This window comes from Pyrgilauda ruficollis, unplaced genomic scaffold (genome assembly GCF_017590135.1).
Source record: "Pyrgilauda ruficollis isolate IOZ18807 unplaced genomic scaffold, ASM1759013v1 scaffold165, whole genome shotgun sequence".
In the NCBI taxonomy this organism is placed as follows: Eukaryota; Metazoa; Chordata; class Aves; order Passeriformes; family Passeridae; genus Pyrgilauda; species Pyrgilauda ruficollis.
The window spans coordinates 792,995-811,121 of record NW_024515320.1 but is presented as its reverse complement, the minus strand read 5'-3'; the positions used below and the strand labels follow the sequence as shown (position 1 = coordinate 811,121).

The following is an 18,127-nucleotide window of genomic DNA, read 5'->3' as shown; positions in this document are numbered from 1 at the left end:
GGTTTGGGGAGTCCCCACTGCTGGGTGTGAGCAGACAGAGCCTTGAGCTCTTTGTCTGGACTGAGGGCTCTGAGGGATCCCTTGGGGATCTCCCCTGCAGGAGTCAAACATCCAAACCCCGGCCAGGAGCTCTGCAGAGGCATCTCCCACGACAGGTTTGGCCACAGTTCACTGACAAGCAGGAGGAGGAACAGGACGGGAGACAAGATCCAAGCCCCAGAGCTGCTGCAAAGCTGCCACCAGCTGGAGAGAGCTCCAAATAAACGCTCATGGATTACTCTGAGCCCTCTGACACACACTGGCAAGAAAAGGAGGTGATGTGGAATCAGCCCAAGGAACCCAGCCCAGCCTCAGAGGGCTGAATGAAGGCTGCAGCACGGAGACCGTCCTCGCCGGGACAGAGAGGTGGCACATGCTCAACATCTGCCACTCTCCAAGGCCAGCAGCTGTGTCCCTACCTGATGACCTCCAGCTCCGTGCAGCTCTCTGACTGGTCCGTTCCCTCGGGGGTGGCCTCCGCCTTGTCCCGGGAAGCCGCGTGCACCGGCGTGGTGTCGGCGGAGGACGGCGCCTCGGCCCTGTCCTGGTTGAAGGGGTTGTGGCGCTGCGTGGGGCTCCTCGCCGCGGCCCTGCCGCCGTTGGCCTCCGAGGCAGCGGAGCGTGGGCAGCTGAGCGTGTCCGTCAGGTCCCCGTCTGCAGGACAGGGAGCAAGAGCGGATCAGCGCCGGCTCGGGCTCCTGCACACAGCCAGACCAAGCCAAGCCACGCGCCAGGGGCTCGGGGCACTGTGTGGGCACCACGCCACTGGCAGTGCCAGCAGCTCCTGGTGAGGACAGACAGGGAGGCCAGTGTGAGACCCTGCACCCCCTCTGCAGTTCAGAGAATGCCTGGACACAGCAGCTCAGTCACCCAGGAGCCAGCAGCCCGATGGAGAGCAGAGGTGGTGTCTGTGGGAGCAGTCTGAGGGGTCCTGGGGCCGCTGCTCCTGAGCAAGGTGACAGCGAGCCACGAGGCTGCTGCTTCTCCCCTTCCGTGGCCGTGGGAAGGTGCCTGCTCAGGTGGAAGGGCAGACACAGAGCCAGCCCATGGAGCAGCAATCCTGACAGAGCTGGCTGCTCTCCTCTGCTCACATGAGACACACGTGGGGGCTGGAGTGTGCTGGAGAGGGGACACAGCATTCAGCAGGCAGCACAGACAGGGCAGAGCACAAACAGCTGGGCCCGTGTTAGTCTTCAGAGGGAAAAAGAGCAGAGGAGAAGGGCTGCAGGAGTCATGCTTGGACTATTATTATCTATCATCCATCCAAAATCATGGTTAAAGAAAAGTTATCCATGCCCTTCTGTTCTCCAGCACCATTCCTAGTCTAGTGGAAGGTATCCCTGCCCATGACAAGGGATTGGAATGAGATGATCTTTAAGGTCCCTTCCAACCCAAACCATTCCATGATTCTGATTCCTTTCACAGTCAGCTAAAAAGACCCCTTGGGAAGAGAACCACAGCCCTGGCAGACTGATTTGGGGTGTAGGATTTGAGGAGGAAAATGAAACCTCTTGTAAAACTCTAATCCAGGCAGTTTGTGCTGGATGATTCCAAAACTCCACTTTGTTCTCACTGAAAAAGCTGCCCTGGAGCAGGGAGAGAGTGAGCTCTACCAGGGAAGTCAATCAGGTTTTTTATCCTCAAATCCAGAGGGATCTGCCTTCCCCCAGCATCCCTGGGCTTCAGCCTCCATCCAACACCCCCACTGGAGCTGTTGGCTGCACCCTGGGTTTGGAAATCTGGTTTGTACCCTCCAGGGACAGGTTAAACCACCTCTGTGACATCCCTGTGCAGGGGGTAAGAAAGAAGCTAAGAGGGAGCGTGTTAGAGCCCAAGAGCAATCCACATTGGAGCAATCCACATGGAATTCAGGCAGATTTGCCCAAATAGTCCCCAAATATTCAAGTGGTCCCATCAGGCTCCAGCTGATGGGACCACCTGAATCCAGCTTTGAGCTGCAAAGGATAGAGTGTGGTGTGTTTCCTCTGGGAGTGAAGCAGAGAGGTTGCTGCTTCAGTGCAGGATATGCACAGGGGCTGCAGGTGGAAGAAGAATAAATTCCTTTAAGCTGGGCAAGTGCTCTTGGCCATAAAGGCCAGAGGTAGCTGGTAAGTGGGTTTAAAAAGTGATAACATTAATAAAAGTAACAAATGTAGTGACCCAAACTGAGCATGGCCGTGTGCTGGATATTGTGGCTTCATGGGAGAAGTTTTGACACAGGACAGGATGCTCCAGGGAAAACAAAACCTCCCAAACTAATCCCTGCAAAATGCCCAAAATTAAAGGCAGCAGAATTAGTTGAGCTGTTTTCCAGGGCTTTCAGGAAACCAATGATGGTGGATCAATTTTTCAGTCAGCACCCTGTGTGCTTTACCCCAAAGAGGAAATCCATGGCATGAGGGCAGCTGGCACATCCCACATTTTGGGCCTGTACAGAACTCCATCAGGACAGGGCAGTTGGTTGTTAAAGAAACAAACATGGGAACATGCAGCAAGCTCAGGGGGCAGCAATGCAGACAGAAAACAAAAATGCTGTAAGAGATGAGTGTGTCCCACCTTCCCAGTCTCTGCTGGGCATGGTCTGCATTGCTGGAAAGACATCTCCAAAATCATAATCTACAAGAATGAGGGATAAAACTCAGGATTAGAAATACAGGTAGTGGGGAGGGAAGTGGGGAGAGGGGAGAGTGTGAGGGGGATTTGGGGAGGGAGATGGGACTGGGGAGAAACAAAACAATTGCCCACTGGTATCTGAAACATGAGAAAATAGGGAATGTGAATGGAAACCAGCTGCACTAGTGGTTGTTCCTTCTGGAACAACCAGTGTTGGGAGCTACAAAGGGACTAGGGAAAGGTGAAGGCCCCATTATTCAAGCTGCTGGGAAGCTAAACCAGATAAACAGTGGCACCTAGGGCTTGATCCTCTCTGGGAAACAATTTAAATCTCTCTGTGCCTCAGTTTCCCCACTTCACACTTACCTCCCACAGATACTGTGATGTTTGACTCATGAATGTTTGCAAAGCCAGGGATCTGATTAAAGGGGAAAACTTGTCCTCTGATCCTACAATCCCCAGTTCCACCTACACTCTCAGGGTAGAGACATGCTCCTGTTGAAATGATGAGCAGGGTAATAGTTACAGGGAAAATTTAAATTCCTCCACACCAGAGGAGCAGCAGCAATTCTTGCCCTCCTGGGTCCTGGTCCAGCATTCCTACATCAGCACCAAATCCTTCTGTGCATGGGGAGACTGAGACACACAGCACAGCCACTGCCTGGACACATGGAATAGGCTGAGATGATGCCAAACCCAAAGCCCATCTCCAAAATCTCTTGGATCTCCACTCCAAAGCCCTCTTCTCTTGAGCTTTAAGCAGCCATTCACCAGAAGGCCGGGGACACCCAGTGGTAGGGGCAGGAGATGTCTGGCACAAGCCATGCTCTGCTGAGGGAGGAGCAGGAATGCAAAACCAGGGGTACAGCACAACAGCTGCTTATGCCAAACCTCTGGGGACAGAGAACCATCCTCTATGATTTTTATTTCTAGGCTCCTCATGCTGTCTCCAACTTCCCTGGGATGCTGGAGATTTGGCATGAGCAAGTCCCTAAAATCAAACCCTTTCCTGAGTGCACATGTGGTGAGCCCAAACCAGTGCTGTGCTTCCAAGTCCTTTGTTAAAACAATTCCAATGCCCATCCCAGGCTGTTCCTTCTCAGCATCTTTAATACCTGCAGGTTCTGTCTCGCTCATGAAAGGCACCTGGTGACCCTTGTCTTGAGGAAACCCATCCATGTGTGGGTTCAGGCCCAAATTCTCTCCATCCATCTAACAGTTCATTCCATTCCATCTCTATCCATAATCCCTCTTGTTCAAACTGACATAAAAACCAGGACATGGCCAATGCATTTTGGATTAGGAACAGCACCAGCAGAGCTGCTGCTTGATGTGAACATGGTGGGTGCAGGACAGGAGCTCCCTGCTCTGGCTGCAGCAGACTCGTGGTGCAGACACAAGGTACATGCCTGCCCAGTTCATCAGGAACAACACCCAGCCTCTCTGAAGGGATAAGGGGGTGGGTAGGACAATTTAGCAGGCTGCTCAAGATGTATCAAGAGGACAAACCAACACCTCTGACACCAATGGCTGCCTTTCTCCCAGACTGAAGACACAGAGAAGACACTGGAAACGACTCCCCTCCAGGGCCAGCACATGTGGCTCTCTGGACTGTGAAACAAACAGTTAAAAACCTCCCCTGCAGCCCTGTGTCCCTGCTGACCTGGAAGCCACATTCAGATACAGGCACGGCCTTCACTCTGTGGGGAGAGTTCTCCAGTTCTTGCTAAAACCCTCAGGATGGGAATGTGACCTGGGGTGCCTGCAGGGAATGTCCTTCTCTCCCAGTCTGAGGCATGGAATCAGCACAGAATGGTTTGGGTTGGAAGGGACCTTAAAGTTGACCTAATTCCACCCTCTGCCATGGGCAAGGACATCTTCCACTGTCCCAGGCTGCTCCAAGCCCCATCCAAGCTGGCCTTGGACACTTTCAGGGATCCACGGGCAGCCACAGCTTCTCTGGGCAGCCTGTGCCAGGGCCTCACCACCCTCACAGGGATGATTTTCTTCCTAATACCTAATCTAAATTTCCCATCTCTTTGATTAAAACTCTTAGTTTAAACCCATTCCCCCTTGTCCTGTCTCCCAAGAATGTAAGACAGGAGAGACTCCCAGCCTGGCTGCTGGTTCTCCTGCTTTGGTCTCTTCCAGTCTAAAATCTGCTGCCTTATCTGAAGGGGATGTGGGAAGAGCACAGCCCTGCCCACACTGTGCCCAAACCCCACTGACCCTCACTGGATGGAGCAATGGCACTGTCGTCCCATTCCAGGTTGGTGGAGGTGACAGAGTTGAAGGAGTTGAGGGAGAGGCTGTCGGAGCCGTGCACGGAGCTGGGCAGGCGCTCCTCGAAGTCCAGCAGGTGCTGAGGTTTGTAGTAATCCGGCATGTACGGGGCCAGATCCAGGTACGGAGCATCCTGCAGGGCAGGGAGTGCTCAGAGTCAGGCTGCAGTCACTGTTACTGGCACAGCTGGGGGAAAATGCCACCCCACCAAAACACTGGGACTGCCCCTTGAAGGTCCCTTCTCAGTGTCCATCTCAGAGGAAACCCAGTGGTTTTACCAAGGGTTATCTGGTGGATTTGTGTTTTCTGGAGGGACACCAGGGTTTTGTACCACAGTTGGAGAGCTCAGCTCCTTTATCCCCATCAATCTGCCCTGCAGCTGCCTTGTTCCTCCTCCAAGCAGTGAAGAACTGAGCAATAGGAATAAATCCCATTGCTGGATCCCCAAAGACCTGGAAGTCTTTCCCAAAATCATCAGCATCATCTGCAAGTCCACCCTGGACCAAGCGGAGGGATCTGTCCCACCCTGGACCTCCCCTGCTCCACATTCCCACTCTCCCAGAGCTCGGAGAACAGATCAAACACTCACCAGATCCAAGTCAAAGCGGATGAACTCCAGTCCAGACACCAGTGTTAAGAACAAGGTCAGATGGTCGTGACTGCAGACCAGGGCGTTCCTGCCGCAGGGAGGAACAAAAGGGCTTTACAAATGAGGGAAAGAGGAGAAGCAGCTACAAGGGCCCTTCTGTTTCTTTGGGGGCGTCTCTGAGCTGCCACAGATTGGCCCTGGAGCTGGCAGCCCACTCCTTGCCTCTGAGGGCAGCCACTGTGTGCTGTCCCCAAACTGAGCTACAGCCACATTTCCAGGTGTCCAGCAAAGCTGTGTGCCTGAACAGGAGCTCAGCAGCTCCTTGGAAATCATGGAAAAATATAAAGGGGACTGCAGAGTAAAAGCAGGAACTAGGAGAAATGCTTGCAGGGCCTCATAGAGATAAGAGGACAGTGTGTTCACATCTAGGACCTTTAAATTAACCATGTAAATCCCACAAGGAAAAAATTAAACCCTGATCAACTGCTCGTACCCCACAGGCAAATTCAGGCTGCCTTCTGACCAGGAGGGATGTCAAATGCTACCCAAAGAAGGAGCTCAGATACTCACTTGACATAGTACTTGTGCAGCAGGCTGAGGTTCTCCTGGAACAGCCTCAAGTAGCTCTCCAAGGAATTTTCATTGAGGGCAAGGTATAGCCAGGCCCGGCCTGGAAACAGAGCAGCAGAGAGATTTATCTGGAAACACCTGAGAAGTGACACAAGCCTAGAAACAGTCACAAATTAGTAAAACCCCTCAGATCATTCATTCATATCATTTGAGGGGAGCAACTATGAGGAAATCTGGGGCAGGGGGATGACAGTGAGAGATCCATGATTTGGAGTAAAATTGGTGAGAGACAGATAAAGAAGTAGCTACACAACTGTGTCCCTCCAGCAAGATGGGAGCCCTACCAGAAATGCCAGGAGATGGGAGAGGCAGAGGGAGAATTGACATGAATCAGCCCAGGTGAGATTTGACACAAATTTTGGTGCAGAGAGAGGTGACAGTAGAGCCTGTGCTCAGCTCTGCTCTCACCAGTACAGGCCCAGGACAAGGCAGGTGTTTGGATAAGCAGGCACAGAGGATCTGGGCATGGTCCTGCATCAGAAGTGGCCTCAATGGTCCCAAACATCTGCTATGGACAACTTGGAGCAGGGAAAATGCAGAATCACACACATGACTGCTACAGCAAGAGGTGAGGTGAGAGGGGATGCTCCCATCTGCCAGGAACCCTTCCCAAGGGCATGGCCCTGCAGGACTCCCATCTGTCTGGAACCCTTCCTGAGGGCACAGCCTCTTGTGTTTCAGGGCAGCAGAAGCCAGGCTACACCTCAGCACCTGACCCCAAGGCACAGTGACATTATTTCCAGAGACCTCACGTAGTCATGGCAGGACTCCCACCTCCTTGGCACAGGTTGCCCAGGGAAGCAGTGGAATCACCATCCCTGGAAATGTTCAAACTACGTGTGGATGTGGCACTTGGGGACCTGGCTTGGTGGTGGACGTGGCAGTGCTGGGCTAATGGTAGGACTCGATGATCTTAGAGGTCCTTTCCAACTTTAATGATTCTGCAATGCCTTTGCCTGGGACCTGGATCCCAATGGCTCCCTTGATCCACCAGCAGCCCAAACTCCTCAGCACAACCTGGGCCTCCCCAGGTGTCCCCACAGCGAGCTGGGGACACTGAACACTCACTGCGTCCCAGGTTGGTGGCCACGTGCTGCAGCACTTCGATCTGTTTGATGGCTTCCCGGCGCGTGAAGTGAACCACCAGCACCCAGTACCCCGAGGAAAGATCTTGCAGTCTGGAGGAAGAAACATCCCAGAGGAAAATTAAGCAAAAGCTTCATTTTCTCCACACCAATCCCTGCCCAGATGCTTTCTCCATGCTGAGGCTCCACAGCAGGCTTTTTCCATGGGGAAAAGCAGCACCCCAGGCTGGGCTCCAGGCTCACCCGTAGAGCAGAGCGTGATCCAGGTGTTCACAGAGCCGCTGCAGGACCTTGTCGTGGTTTCTGATGGCTGGTGTCTCATCTTCACAGGCAGCAAAGTAACTCTGCAGCTGCAAAAAGAAGAGATGAGATGGCTGGAATGCCCTTCTCCAGCCCACGAGGAGCAGGTGGAAGTGCCAAAACGCTCACATTCAGCACTGAAGTTTTTTGTGATCTCTCAGCTTGCTACACCCTGTTGCAGGTTTTACTTACGGGGTACAGCTGATGGTTTTGAGAGGAGCCTGAGGCAGTAACTACAGGGAGAACCTTGCCCAGGGTCCCCATGTCTCACAGCCCAGCAGTGCCATGGTGGCTGCACAACCAAGTTCCCTGAAGGTGAGCAGCGTCTTCCCTCCCAGCCAACACTACAGCAGGGTCTGGTGGTTCCTCTGCAGCCACCACACAGTGGTTCAGAGCAGAAATAAACCCCAGCTCTGCTCTGTTTCTGGCTCTGATATGGATGAGGCCTCTCCTTGGTTTTGCTAGAAATCCTAGAAATCCCCTTGCACCCAAATCCTATATCCCTTCCCAGCTGACCCACAGGCCTCCTCCTGCCCCCAGAGCTTAGGGATCTATTTAGGTCCTGTCTCACGTACCCTTGGCATCCAGGCAGGGAGATTACCCTCCCAGGATGTAATCTCAGCTGGACAGGCCATGGCTGTTTGCTGGCAACGTGCAAAAACAGCTCAGCTGAGCCACAACAATATTAGAGACAATATATATGTCATTTTAGTGACCTAACATGTCTTTGCCAAACCTCACTAGATGATAGATGTGTAAAACCCCAAAACTTGACATTACTGTGCTTGTCAAGTCTGATCTGTCCCTCCAAAACAGGTTTCTCCTCCAGAATTATTACCAGGGAAGCTCTTTTGGAAAAATCATCCAGTCTTGATGTGCAGTTACCCAGGGTTCAGAGAACACCTCGGGGCCCCTGGGAACTGACCCCAACAACACTCTTAGGAGTATGAACATATCAAGCTCCAACACCCTCCTGGCCTGAAGACCTTGAATCCCTCTGGAGCTCTTAGGTAAGATGGCAGAGCCAGGCAGGTTCCTGCATGGAGCTGGTCCCAGCCCTTATGTGGGAGAAAACTGCTGAGCCTGGAGAATGGCAGCCAGAGCTCCCCTGTCCGATGGCACAGCCCTCCTCTGCCTGTCCCTGTCCCAGCAGGTGAATCCCCTGGGGAAGCAGATACACAAGGAGGTGGTGATTGCAGAGGCACCTGTGGGTGTTCTGGAGATCCTCAGGGGCTTTCACAACACCCAGGTGAGACCTGGAGCATTTCAGCTCAACAGCTCCTATCCATTTTTGGGAGGAAGCTTTTCCAGAAGATTCCCACTATTCATAGGCAGCCCAGACTAAAGCAGAAGTTGCAGCAAGGACACCAGAGGAAGAAACAAACCTATAATTTAGAGCCATATTCCTTGGGTGATGGATGGATGGAGTCATGGGGATGATTTCCAAGAGCTGGAGCTTACTAAAATATCCTGTTTTTGGGAAAACTGAGGTAGAAGCAAAGATCTCACAGGACATGAGCCAGCATTTGAAGGCAGAAATCCCCAACTTGTCCCAGCCAGGCTCTGGGTTCTGCAGGGAGCTGGGGCACCCTTGGACGAGGTTCTGGGTGTTTCTGCAGGCTCTGTGCTGGACTGGGGAAATGCAGCTGGGGGGAACAAGAATAAATCAGGCATTTTGTGAACTCACCACTGAAAAAAAAGGAGACACAGCTTGGGGAGGTCAGTTTGGAGGGAACTTGGAGCCTGTTTGTGCCTCTGACCAGAGGAATTCCTCGTGACAGAGACACTCCATGCCTGGGCAGCAAAAGAGATGAGGAAATAGAAGTATTTCCTCTTTTTTCTTTCCTCCTTTCCCCCAAAATAACTCAGAACTTCGTCATGCTCCTTCCTGCAGCCAGTGCACAGCTCCCATCCCTCTCCATGTATTGACCCATTCCTGTCATCCAAGGTTGCAAACTATTAGCAAACAGTGGCTGTCTCCACCTCAAACATGGATTTCTCTTCCTTGGAAAAGCCGAATCTTCCCCCAGGAAGAGGTTTAGGATTTGAAGGCTCATTCTTTGTTACACCAGAGGCTGGTGCCCCTTTTACTGCTCTGCAAGGAGCACTGAGCCTCCTGCTCTGCACAAACCAGCTCCCCTTGCATCCCCCTTCCTGGGGAGGCTGCTGGAAAACTTGGCTCCATGGCCAAACCAGAGCAAACCCACCCTAAAAGGCTCAATCCTGTCCCTGTGGCACACCAGGGGCCAGAGGATGGGCTTCTGTGACTGTGCTTTGCTCAGAGTCATGGGGTCACACCAGCCCAGAGGGCGGGAAAGGCGCGCTCAGCAGTTTGGGATCGGGATTCCAGCACTCCCTTTTAGGAGCTGTGGGTCACAGGAAGCCACGAGGGCTCACTCCCACTGAAATGTGCCACCACGTCCCCATACAGCACTGCACCCAGGGATGGCGCCACTCCCAGCATCCCTCCAAAATAAACATGGCCAAAGGCTGACAGTGCCCAGCCAAGGGCAGGCACAGCTCACTGGAGCACAATTCCCACAAGAGACCAGCCAGGTGAATCCCTGCCCAGCCACCCTGACCAGGGAGGAAACAAGACACAGCAAGCCTCAGGATCTCCTGGGTGTAGTCATCCCTCCAGCCAGGGTGGGGAAACACTTGCAAAAGCTGATGGGGAGGTGTTTCTGGCTTGGGAAGAAGGGTGAAGACACACAGAGAAAAGTTAGGATGAAACAGCTTTCCTAACTGGGGAACAAAGTCCAGCTGTGCCGTTTTTCAAAGATCAATGCCTAGCTGAAAATTTGTAGGAATTGTGATCATGAGTATCATGAGGGATGATCCCGGCACCCATGTGGTGATGGCAGCAGTGATGTGGCACTGCCCCAAAAAATGGCATTTTACAGAGTGTTTATGTGGAGTCTCCTGTAAGTTGGTATAAAACACACATGGGTAATTGAACCAGCCTCTCCTTCTGCAGTTAGACCTGTCTGGGAGGTGGTGACCAACTTCATGAGGCATCCACAAAGCAGCTCCCTGACACAGCTGGGCAGTGAGCCCGGCTGGAGCTGGGGAGATCAGGAAGGAGGCAAATAATTGGGTTAAAAATGCCATCCCTGGGTTTCTGGAGAGATGCTCTTCCCCTTGTCTCCTCTGTGCCCCAAATCCAGAAGGAAGGGCTGAAGGCTGACTCAGATGGAGGACTCGTGCTCATGAGGGGCACAGCAATGCCTGGAGCCCTGACCCGGGGCTATTTATAGACATTCCTGTGGCCAAAAGAAGCCCTGCTGGCATGCAGAAGGCATCCCAGCCATCCAGCCACCGGGACCACTCTGCAGCCCCGGCCAGGTCTGAGCACCAGCGCTCCTGGGACAGAACCTGCTCAGGGAGAGGGCCAACAGCAGCCCAGCCATGGGCTGAACACTCCTGGGAGAGCCTGGAGCAGAACAGGAACAGACCTGGCTGCCACTGGGAAACACTCACACCACGTCCCCACCGAGGAGGAGGAGGATTTAATTGCTGTTTATCAACCACAAGTTCATTTTTCTAGCAGTGACACACCCCACCCCACGCTGGCACGCACAAGAGAGGCTTGTCCTTGCACAATTTTATAACCTATTACTGCAGTGGTTCTCAATGAGTGTAAAGATTTCCAGGATGATCTGCAGAGCTCCTGTATTGCAAAGGAAGCCAAAAAAATAATCAGGGAGGTGTTCTGGAAAGCCCATTCCCAAATCTAATCATTCTTGTGGTGGTTTTGAAATCCCTTCAGTAATTCTAAAACCTCATTGGAATACTGAAATAGTCTCCTGACCTGTTCAGGGCTGGCCACAGCTCAACTGAGTCCACTTCTCCCCTCTGTAAATCTGCCCTGCAGATGTTTCACCAGCAGCTTTCCAACATCAATTCCATTTCACTTGTTCTGCTTGGTATTTCCCTGGCAGGACAAACACAGCGGAAGAACAACAAACACCCTTTGCATTCCTCGGCTCCTTAACTGGGATTGGAAAGGTGCTTCAAAACCCTCATTCCCACCCGCAGTACATGGACTGAGGTGAGGGGTTTTCCCCATCTGGAAGAGCTGAGCACCCTCAGGAGCAATCCTGGAGCTCCAGGGAGCACAAGAAAGGGCAACTGACCTTGTCCCAGGCGATGACAGCTCAGGGCCAAGGGAAGACACGCAGGAAGGGCCAGGACAGACACCTCAGAACTGCCACTTTCACACCTGCTCAGGGGGTACAGACATGCAATAGCAAATGGATACAGAGGAGGCTGAACTCCTGTGCCTGGAAAACTCCTAGTTTTCCATAGCATCCATAAAAGCAGGCTGAATGCCATGGCAGGGGCACTTGTCTTTCTCATGCACTTGTACAACACAAAGCCCTAAAACTCCAGCTTCTAGCAGGATATTTGGAGGTCACACACATGATCTGACTCAACACTCCTTACAAAGTAGCACTGGCCTCAGTGCCCAGCTTCCCACTTTGTGCACCTTGCCTGGATCTTGGGGTTTTTTCCAGAAAAAACACACCAGGCACATTCAGAGCATCAGCATCTGGAAGGCAACACGAGCACCACTGGAGCAACCTGGAGATGTGGAGAGACAGGAGCCTGACTCAGGTGAAACTGAAACCCACAGCAAAGTTGCTCCTTGCTGGAAACACTGAGCTTTGAAGCATTCCCAGTCAAATGTCAGCAAGATTGTCACCTCCTGAGACACATACATTTTCTCAGCTCACACCCTCCAAGGCTTTTCTGGGGCTTTCCTTCACTATTTCTAAGCAGCAAATCTTGCAGCAGGCTGGACCCCTCTGTGACTCAGACAAGGATAGGTTTTTTTTCCAGTGGGAATTTTTACGGAGCATGCTGTTCCTCTGCACAGCGAGCAGAGCAGGGGCTGGGCACAGAATTGGCTGCAGTGGAACAGGGTCCCTGAGCTAGCCAAAGGCAGGTGGGAAGGTAACATGCTCAGCATAAGAGAAAAAATAGATTTTATGGGAAAAAAACCCAAGTCCAGTGGCAAACACACCAGAAGTAAGCAAAGTGCTGCTCTCCAGGGAGCTGCTGCTCCCTCACACGCCGGGTCCCACAGCTCCGAGTCCCTCCCCACCGCCCATGGCCTCCAGCCCCTGCTTAATTCAGTTACACCTCTTGGACCAGCTCACCAGAAGTGGGGAAAGCTGAAATCACTCAACAGCCACCAAAATTGTGCAATCAGAAGCAGAGAGGCTTGGAGGCTTTCCTTTAGCTCCTTGGGAAAACCACGGCCAAATTCACCCTCCTAAACCAGCTGCTCTCCCAGCAAAATGCTTTGTGCTAGAGAGAGGAGAAAAAATGGGATTTTTTTAATTCCCAAAATGTCATCACAGGCTTGTCCACCCTCAGCTCCAGAGCTGATTTTGGGTGTTATGGAGGACAAACATCAGTTTAGGTACCTGCAGAACTCCCCTTGAAATTGTGGATGACAAACCCTGGATCACCACCAGCCCTATGGTGGTGTGAGTGTGACTACCAGACTGGCTCCTGGATGGCCAGGCAGGGAAGTTTCCCTGATCACTGGGATGAGGCAAGAGGAATTTCTAAAGAGATAAACCTTGAAATACTCAAGCAACCCAAGCAATACACAGCTGCAATGAGAGCAGAACCACAGCACCACAGAGACAAAGCCCTTGGAGGCCCACCAAGACACACCTGTGGACTTGTTAAAAGCACCTGAGTGACCCCTGTGTCTTGTCTTCATGGACAACTCAGGAGCTCCATGAGATTGCTGCTACTTCACCCACAGGCTTTTGGCAGCTGGCAAACCTGGTATGTGTGGCAAAGGAACATGCAGGGCTACCCTCTTCATGTGGTCCCTGCAGCAGCAACAGATGTGGCCTGGGGAGACGTGAGCGAATGAGAGGAAAGACCCTGGCAGAGATAAAACCCCTGTGGTCTTTGAGCCAGAGAAGTGCCTCTCAAAAGGGAGCAGAAGGCAAGAGACTGTTTGGCTGTTTTTACATCTCCAGAGCTGCTGCCTCGGTGCTGGGCTAAATAAATCCAGCCAGGCAGAGATGAGCACATTCCCTACGTGATTTGAGTAGGGATGCTCCCCTCCAGCACTCCCTGCTCCTCTCCAGGACACAGGGGCTCTAAGCCATGCCCAAACCCACCCTCTCTCACCTTGCAGGAGAAGCAGAGGAGTCACAAGGCAGAGCTCATCAGCTTAGGAGACTGAAAAGGCATTTCAAAGGTACAGGGCTAAAAATCCAACCTGGAGACAGGCATCAAAGGCTCAGCATTAGCTTGCTGTGAGGGCAGTGGAAACCTTCCCAAAGTCATGCAGAAACAGAGCAGAGCCAGAGCTTTTGGCAAGAACTCCTGCAACGTCAGCAAAAACCACTGCTCCACCTGATTGACATGCACCAAGGATCAGCTGCTCCAGAGTTCATGGCAATGTGTGTCCTTCAAAGGCAGCAGAATGGCCTGAAACCAGAGAGGAGTCCCAAAATCTGGGATTCTAACCTCTTTTCTGATTTTACATTCAGTTCCTGGAATTGTCAACAATAACACTGTTTAAGGACTTTGCATCTCCACCACCTAATCCCAGGTAGGAGAGCACTGAACCTCTCCTGAGCCCAGGGAATATTCAGGGAAACCCAAGAGAACACAAACCACCAGCTTCATGGACCAGGGAACCTGTGACAGCTCCTGGCTACCAGGAGATGCTTGGCCAAGGATGGATTTGAAGTTTGGATTTCTGGTGTGTTTAGAGCTCACCTGGGCAGCACCAGGAAGCTGCCCTCATCCCACTGCCACCCTACACAGCAGCATCTCCTAGAAGGAAACAAGCACTTGAGTGAACAAGAGCCTGCACACTGAGCCACAACATGCCCATCCCCAGCCTTCTGCCCCAATAAAGCCCTAGATCTTCATAGAAAACAAGGGTTAGGCAGCAATCTGTGCAGTAATTTGAGCTGGAGCACAGCCCTCTTAGCAGAAGGGGAACTGAGTGGGAAAAGGGAAATTAAACAGTCACAATACTGTCCATGTGTGCAGAAAGCATCACACTGTGAATTAATCTACAGCTTCCAGGGAGGACACAGAGGACAAGCTGTAGATGGGAAATCAAAACCATGCTCCCAATTCCCTTGGAACTGAAGCAGGGACCCAGCTCCCCAGTGCTGAGCTTTCCCAGCCTCTCCTGAAGCCATCAAGAACAGAAAGCTCTTGACATGTCTCTGGTTAGAGAAGCCTATTTTATCTAAGTTAGGTGTTTTGCTTCACTTTTTTCAGTGGAGGCTGACTTCACACCTCCAACCCCACAGCTCTGAAATCTGCAGCAGAGCCACCACTGATCTTCCCCCCGGTACCTGGGAACCACACAGAGAACCCCACAGGTTGGAATTACCCTCTCCAAGCACATTTGCCACTTTTCCATCTGTGCTCCATCCCTCAAGTCTCTCCAGGAAAATAAGAGAAACGGACCTGTTCACTGAGGTTTGAGGGATTTGCTTGGAATTGAAGCATTTTTTTGCCGTGGATTTGTACAAAATCCACACACCCATAATTCCAGTTCTATCATTCAATTTTAGAAGTCTTCTCCACAACCTCAGTTCAAATGCAGTGTTCTCCTAGGGATCAGTGCCTGTCAGCACAGAAAATCTAAAATTCTCAGTAGCCAGGTTCCAACATGAACTGATCCCCCAACCCTAAAACCCAGCAGCACCTGGTAAAAACTGAAATCACAGCTAGGTACAGTCGCAGCCCTAAGTGTCAAACCCTTCCCAGGGCTGTGCTGCTGCTCCTCTCCTTCCCCATCTGAGGCTGCTGAGCACAGGGTGCTCTTCCCTGGGCAGCTCCATGAAAATAAGGCATTGTTTCCTCCCCTTTGGGTCTGCAGCTGAGAAAAGAAAACCCCCACCATTACCACAGACACATCCAAATCCTCCTGCACCAGTGGCAAAAGTAAGGAGTGAGCAACCCACACTGCGAGGAAGCTTCTGAAATCAGAGGTAGGATGCTTGGAAAACTCCTCCAAGCCCCATGACACAATTCCAGTGCCAAGGAGTTACTCAAGACAAGGATGACAGAGAGTAGGATTTCCCAGCACAAAGCCACTTGCTCCCTTAACCTAGTACATTACTCTTGCCACTCACAGGGAAAAAGAGGATCAGGGATTTCAGGCTGAAGTGGGAGAGGTAAGCACCGGGAAAAATTAGCAGCTCCATAGTGATTTCCCTGAGGAAAGAGAACTGCATCCTGGGGGTAAAAAAGCAGGGTGGAATTTCACCATGGCCTGAGTTTGGTTTCACTGGGATGGTAGAAATTAATCCATCAGCCTACACTTAATCCATCAGGCTCCTACACTTCCCTGAGTTTTGCTCTGAACAAGAATGAACAGGCAGGAGTAGAAAATCCCAAAATTTTCACTGCTGGACCAAGACAGGAGTTGGCAGGGATCAGGCAGGCCAAGGTGTGCTGGCAGAGCTGGAGCTGAAGAGTCCTCTTCAATCACAACAGCAGTTAAAATAAACACGTTGATTTTTTAGCATTTCCAAACATGATCTCCCAAGGATTTTCTGAATGCAAATAAATTATGTCCAACCAATCCTGTGTGGGAAGTTGTATTCCTTATATATACAGGGAAACTGAGGCAGGAGCATTGCAGAACATTGTGATAGAGCTCCAAGCAGGCTGAACATCCATTGATTTCCAGATAGATAGAAGATTATCCTTAATTTTTAGAGGACAAAAAGGCAAGAGACCAGAGGTCAGGGTCATCCATGGAAGAAAAAAGCTGGGAGAGGTTTGCACATCCATCCTACATCCCAGAGGCAGTGTCCAGCCATCCTTTTCTTAATAGCACCAGGAATTCGCTTGTGCTGGTCTTCATGAAACAAATTTTCATGGATGAATCCGTGTCAGGACATACTGCAGAGCACAGGAAAACTCCTATTCCATAAGCACAGGAGATGCAACAACTGGAGAAACAACAGCAAGTCCAGACAGCCTTTACCCCAAAAAAACTTGGGACAAACACAAATGAAACTCCTGTTGCCTTCTCAAATGGAGCAGGGGTTCTTTTTCAAGGTTGGTTGGAGCTTATGTGTGGGCCAAACCAAAACTTCCAGCATGTCCTTAAAACTCACTCCTCTGGCCTTCCCAAAGATTTCAGCATCCCAGTCCACTCTGTGCAGCTCATGGATGTTTCCACCACCAGGATAGGCTTTAACAAACCGCTTGACGAGAAACGAGGGGCAAGGAGAAGGTGAGAGGACACATGTTCAGAGCACTACTTTGAGGGCATAGAGCAGGGCACAGGAATGAACCACATATCCCCCGTGTCCGTGGGGAGAATGTCCCAGGTCCTGCCCCTCTATCCTGTGCCCCCTGCAGGACACACCTGGTTGAAGGGAGAACCTCTGGAAAGATGGTTTTAGACTGGACTCCAAACCCCTCCCGAACAGGAAAAAGGGTTCCCCCAGTCCTTTCCTTTGAAATCGGGAACCCCAGTCAGGAGAATCCCAGTATATCCCAGCCAGCTATGACAGAGGGATCCCAGGGGTAACCCAAAGGTGTCCCTTTGGTAGGGTAACTCCACACCCCAGATGTGCCACCCCCACCACCAGAAGAGCTGTGTCCAACCTCATACCCTCAGCACAGGGGGTCTCCAAGGACACTCCCAAAAGTGTCCACATCTGGCAAAGGGGATGCTGCGTGCCCTTGACCCCATGCTCCTGTCCCAGAGTTCATCAGTAACCCTGGGATGTTTCTTGGGTGTGGGGGTCTGTACAATTGTCCCTCAGCCCCATGCCTCAGGCAGGAGGTCCATAGGGACCCATCCTTCAACCCTACACCCATGGCAGTGGTGTGTGTCTGGGGGGTCCCCAGGAGTGTCCCCCAGCTGTGCACCTCTGCAGACACAGCCCCCACGGCTGTCCTGGAGCTGTCCCCAGGCCCACAGCCCCACCCTCAACCAGAGGACGGTAAGGGGTCCCAGAGCTGTCCCCAGCACCAGCAGAGGCGGGTCCCCATGGACGTCTCCAGGCCCAGAGCGCTTGCAGAGCAAGGTCCCCAGGGCCATCCCCAGCCCCACAGCTCTGCAGAAGGACTGTCCTCCCGGCTGTCCCCAGCCCCACCTGCACAAAGCGGGTCCCCAGGGCTGTCCACACCACCACAGCACAGCACCGGCCCCGTCCTGCCGGCTGCCCCGGCCGGCCCCGGGCTGGCGGCTCCGCGGCGCTCAGCGCGCCATGGCCGGGCGCGGGGGCGAGCGGACCCCGCGGGAGCACAACGGAGCCGAGCCGCGCTGGGGCCGCGCTCCGCCGGGAACTGAGGTCACGGGAAAGGAGGGAGGGACGGAGGGAGGGAGCGAGCGACGCTGCCCGCCCCGGGCCGGCACCCAGGGCTGTCCCCAGCCTCACAGCCCCGGCACTGGGGTTCCCCAGGGCTGTCCCCAACCTCCGCAGCCCAGGTGTGTCCCCAGGCCTAGTCCTTTCAGCACCGCGGGTCGGTGTCCGCAGCCCCCGCCGTGCTCCGACTCCCACCTTCTTGACGGAGAGGGAGATGTTCTCCAGGATGCGGTCCTTCACCTCCGCCGGCTCCATGG

At 52.6% G+C, this 18,127-nt stretch overlaps 1 protein-coding gene across 6 annotated transcripts in view; it reads right to left on the bottom strand.

Annotated features, from left to right (window-relative positions):
• PLEKHM2 (pleckstrin homology and RUN domain containing M2) overlaps positions 1-18,127 on the bottom strand; it is a 24,674-nt gene extending 6,547 nt beyond the window's left edge. For 4 of the 6 annotated variants that reach the window (XM_041463377.1, XM_041463378.1, XM_041463380.1 and 1 more), the window contains exons 1-9: positions 18,066-18,127; positions 7,483-7,589; positions 7,223-7,332; positions 6,095-6,194; positions 5,525-5,612; positions 4,882-5,068; positions 3,019-3,147; positions 2,596-2,655; positions 459-693 (exon numbers count right to left, since the gene is read on the bottom strand). In XM_041463377.1, the coding sequence (XP_041319311.1) occupies positions 459-693; positions 2,596-2,655; positions 3,019-3,147; positions 4,882-5,068; positions 5,525-5,612; positions 6,095-6,194; positions 7,223-7,332; positions 7,483-7,589; positions 18,066-18,125 (1,076 nt within the window). In that variant the 5' untranslated portion in view covers positions 18,126-18,127. The remainder of the gene's footprint in view (positions 1-458; positions 694-2,595; positions 2,656-3,018; positions 3,148-4,881; positions 5,069-5,524; positions 5,613-6,094; positions 6,195-7,222; positions 7,333-7,482; positions 7,590-18,065) is intronic. The other 2 variants (XM_041463381.1, XM_041463382.1) reach the window with 2 other exon arrangements.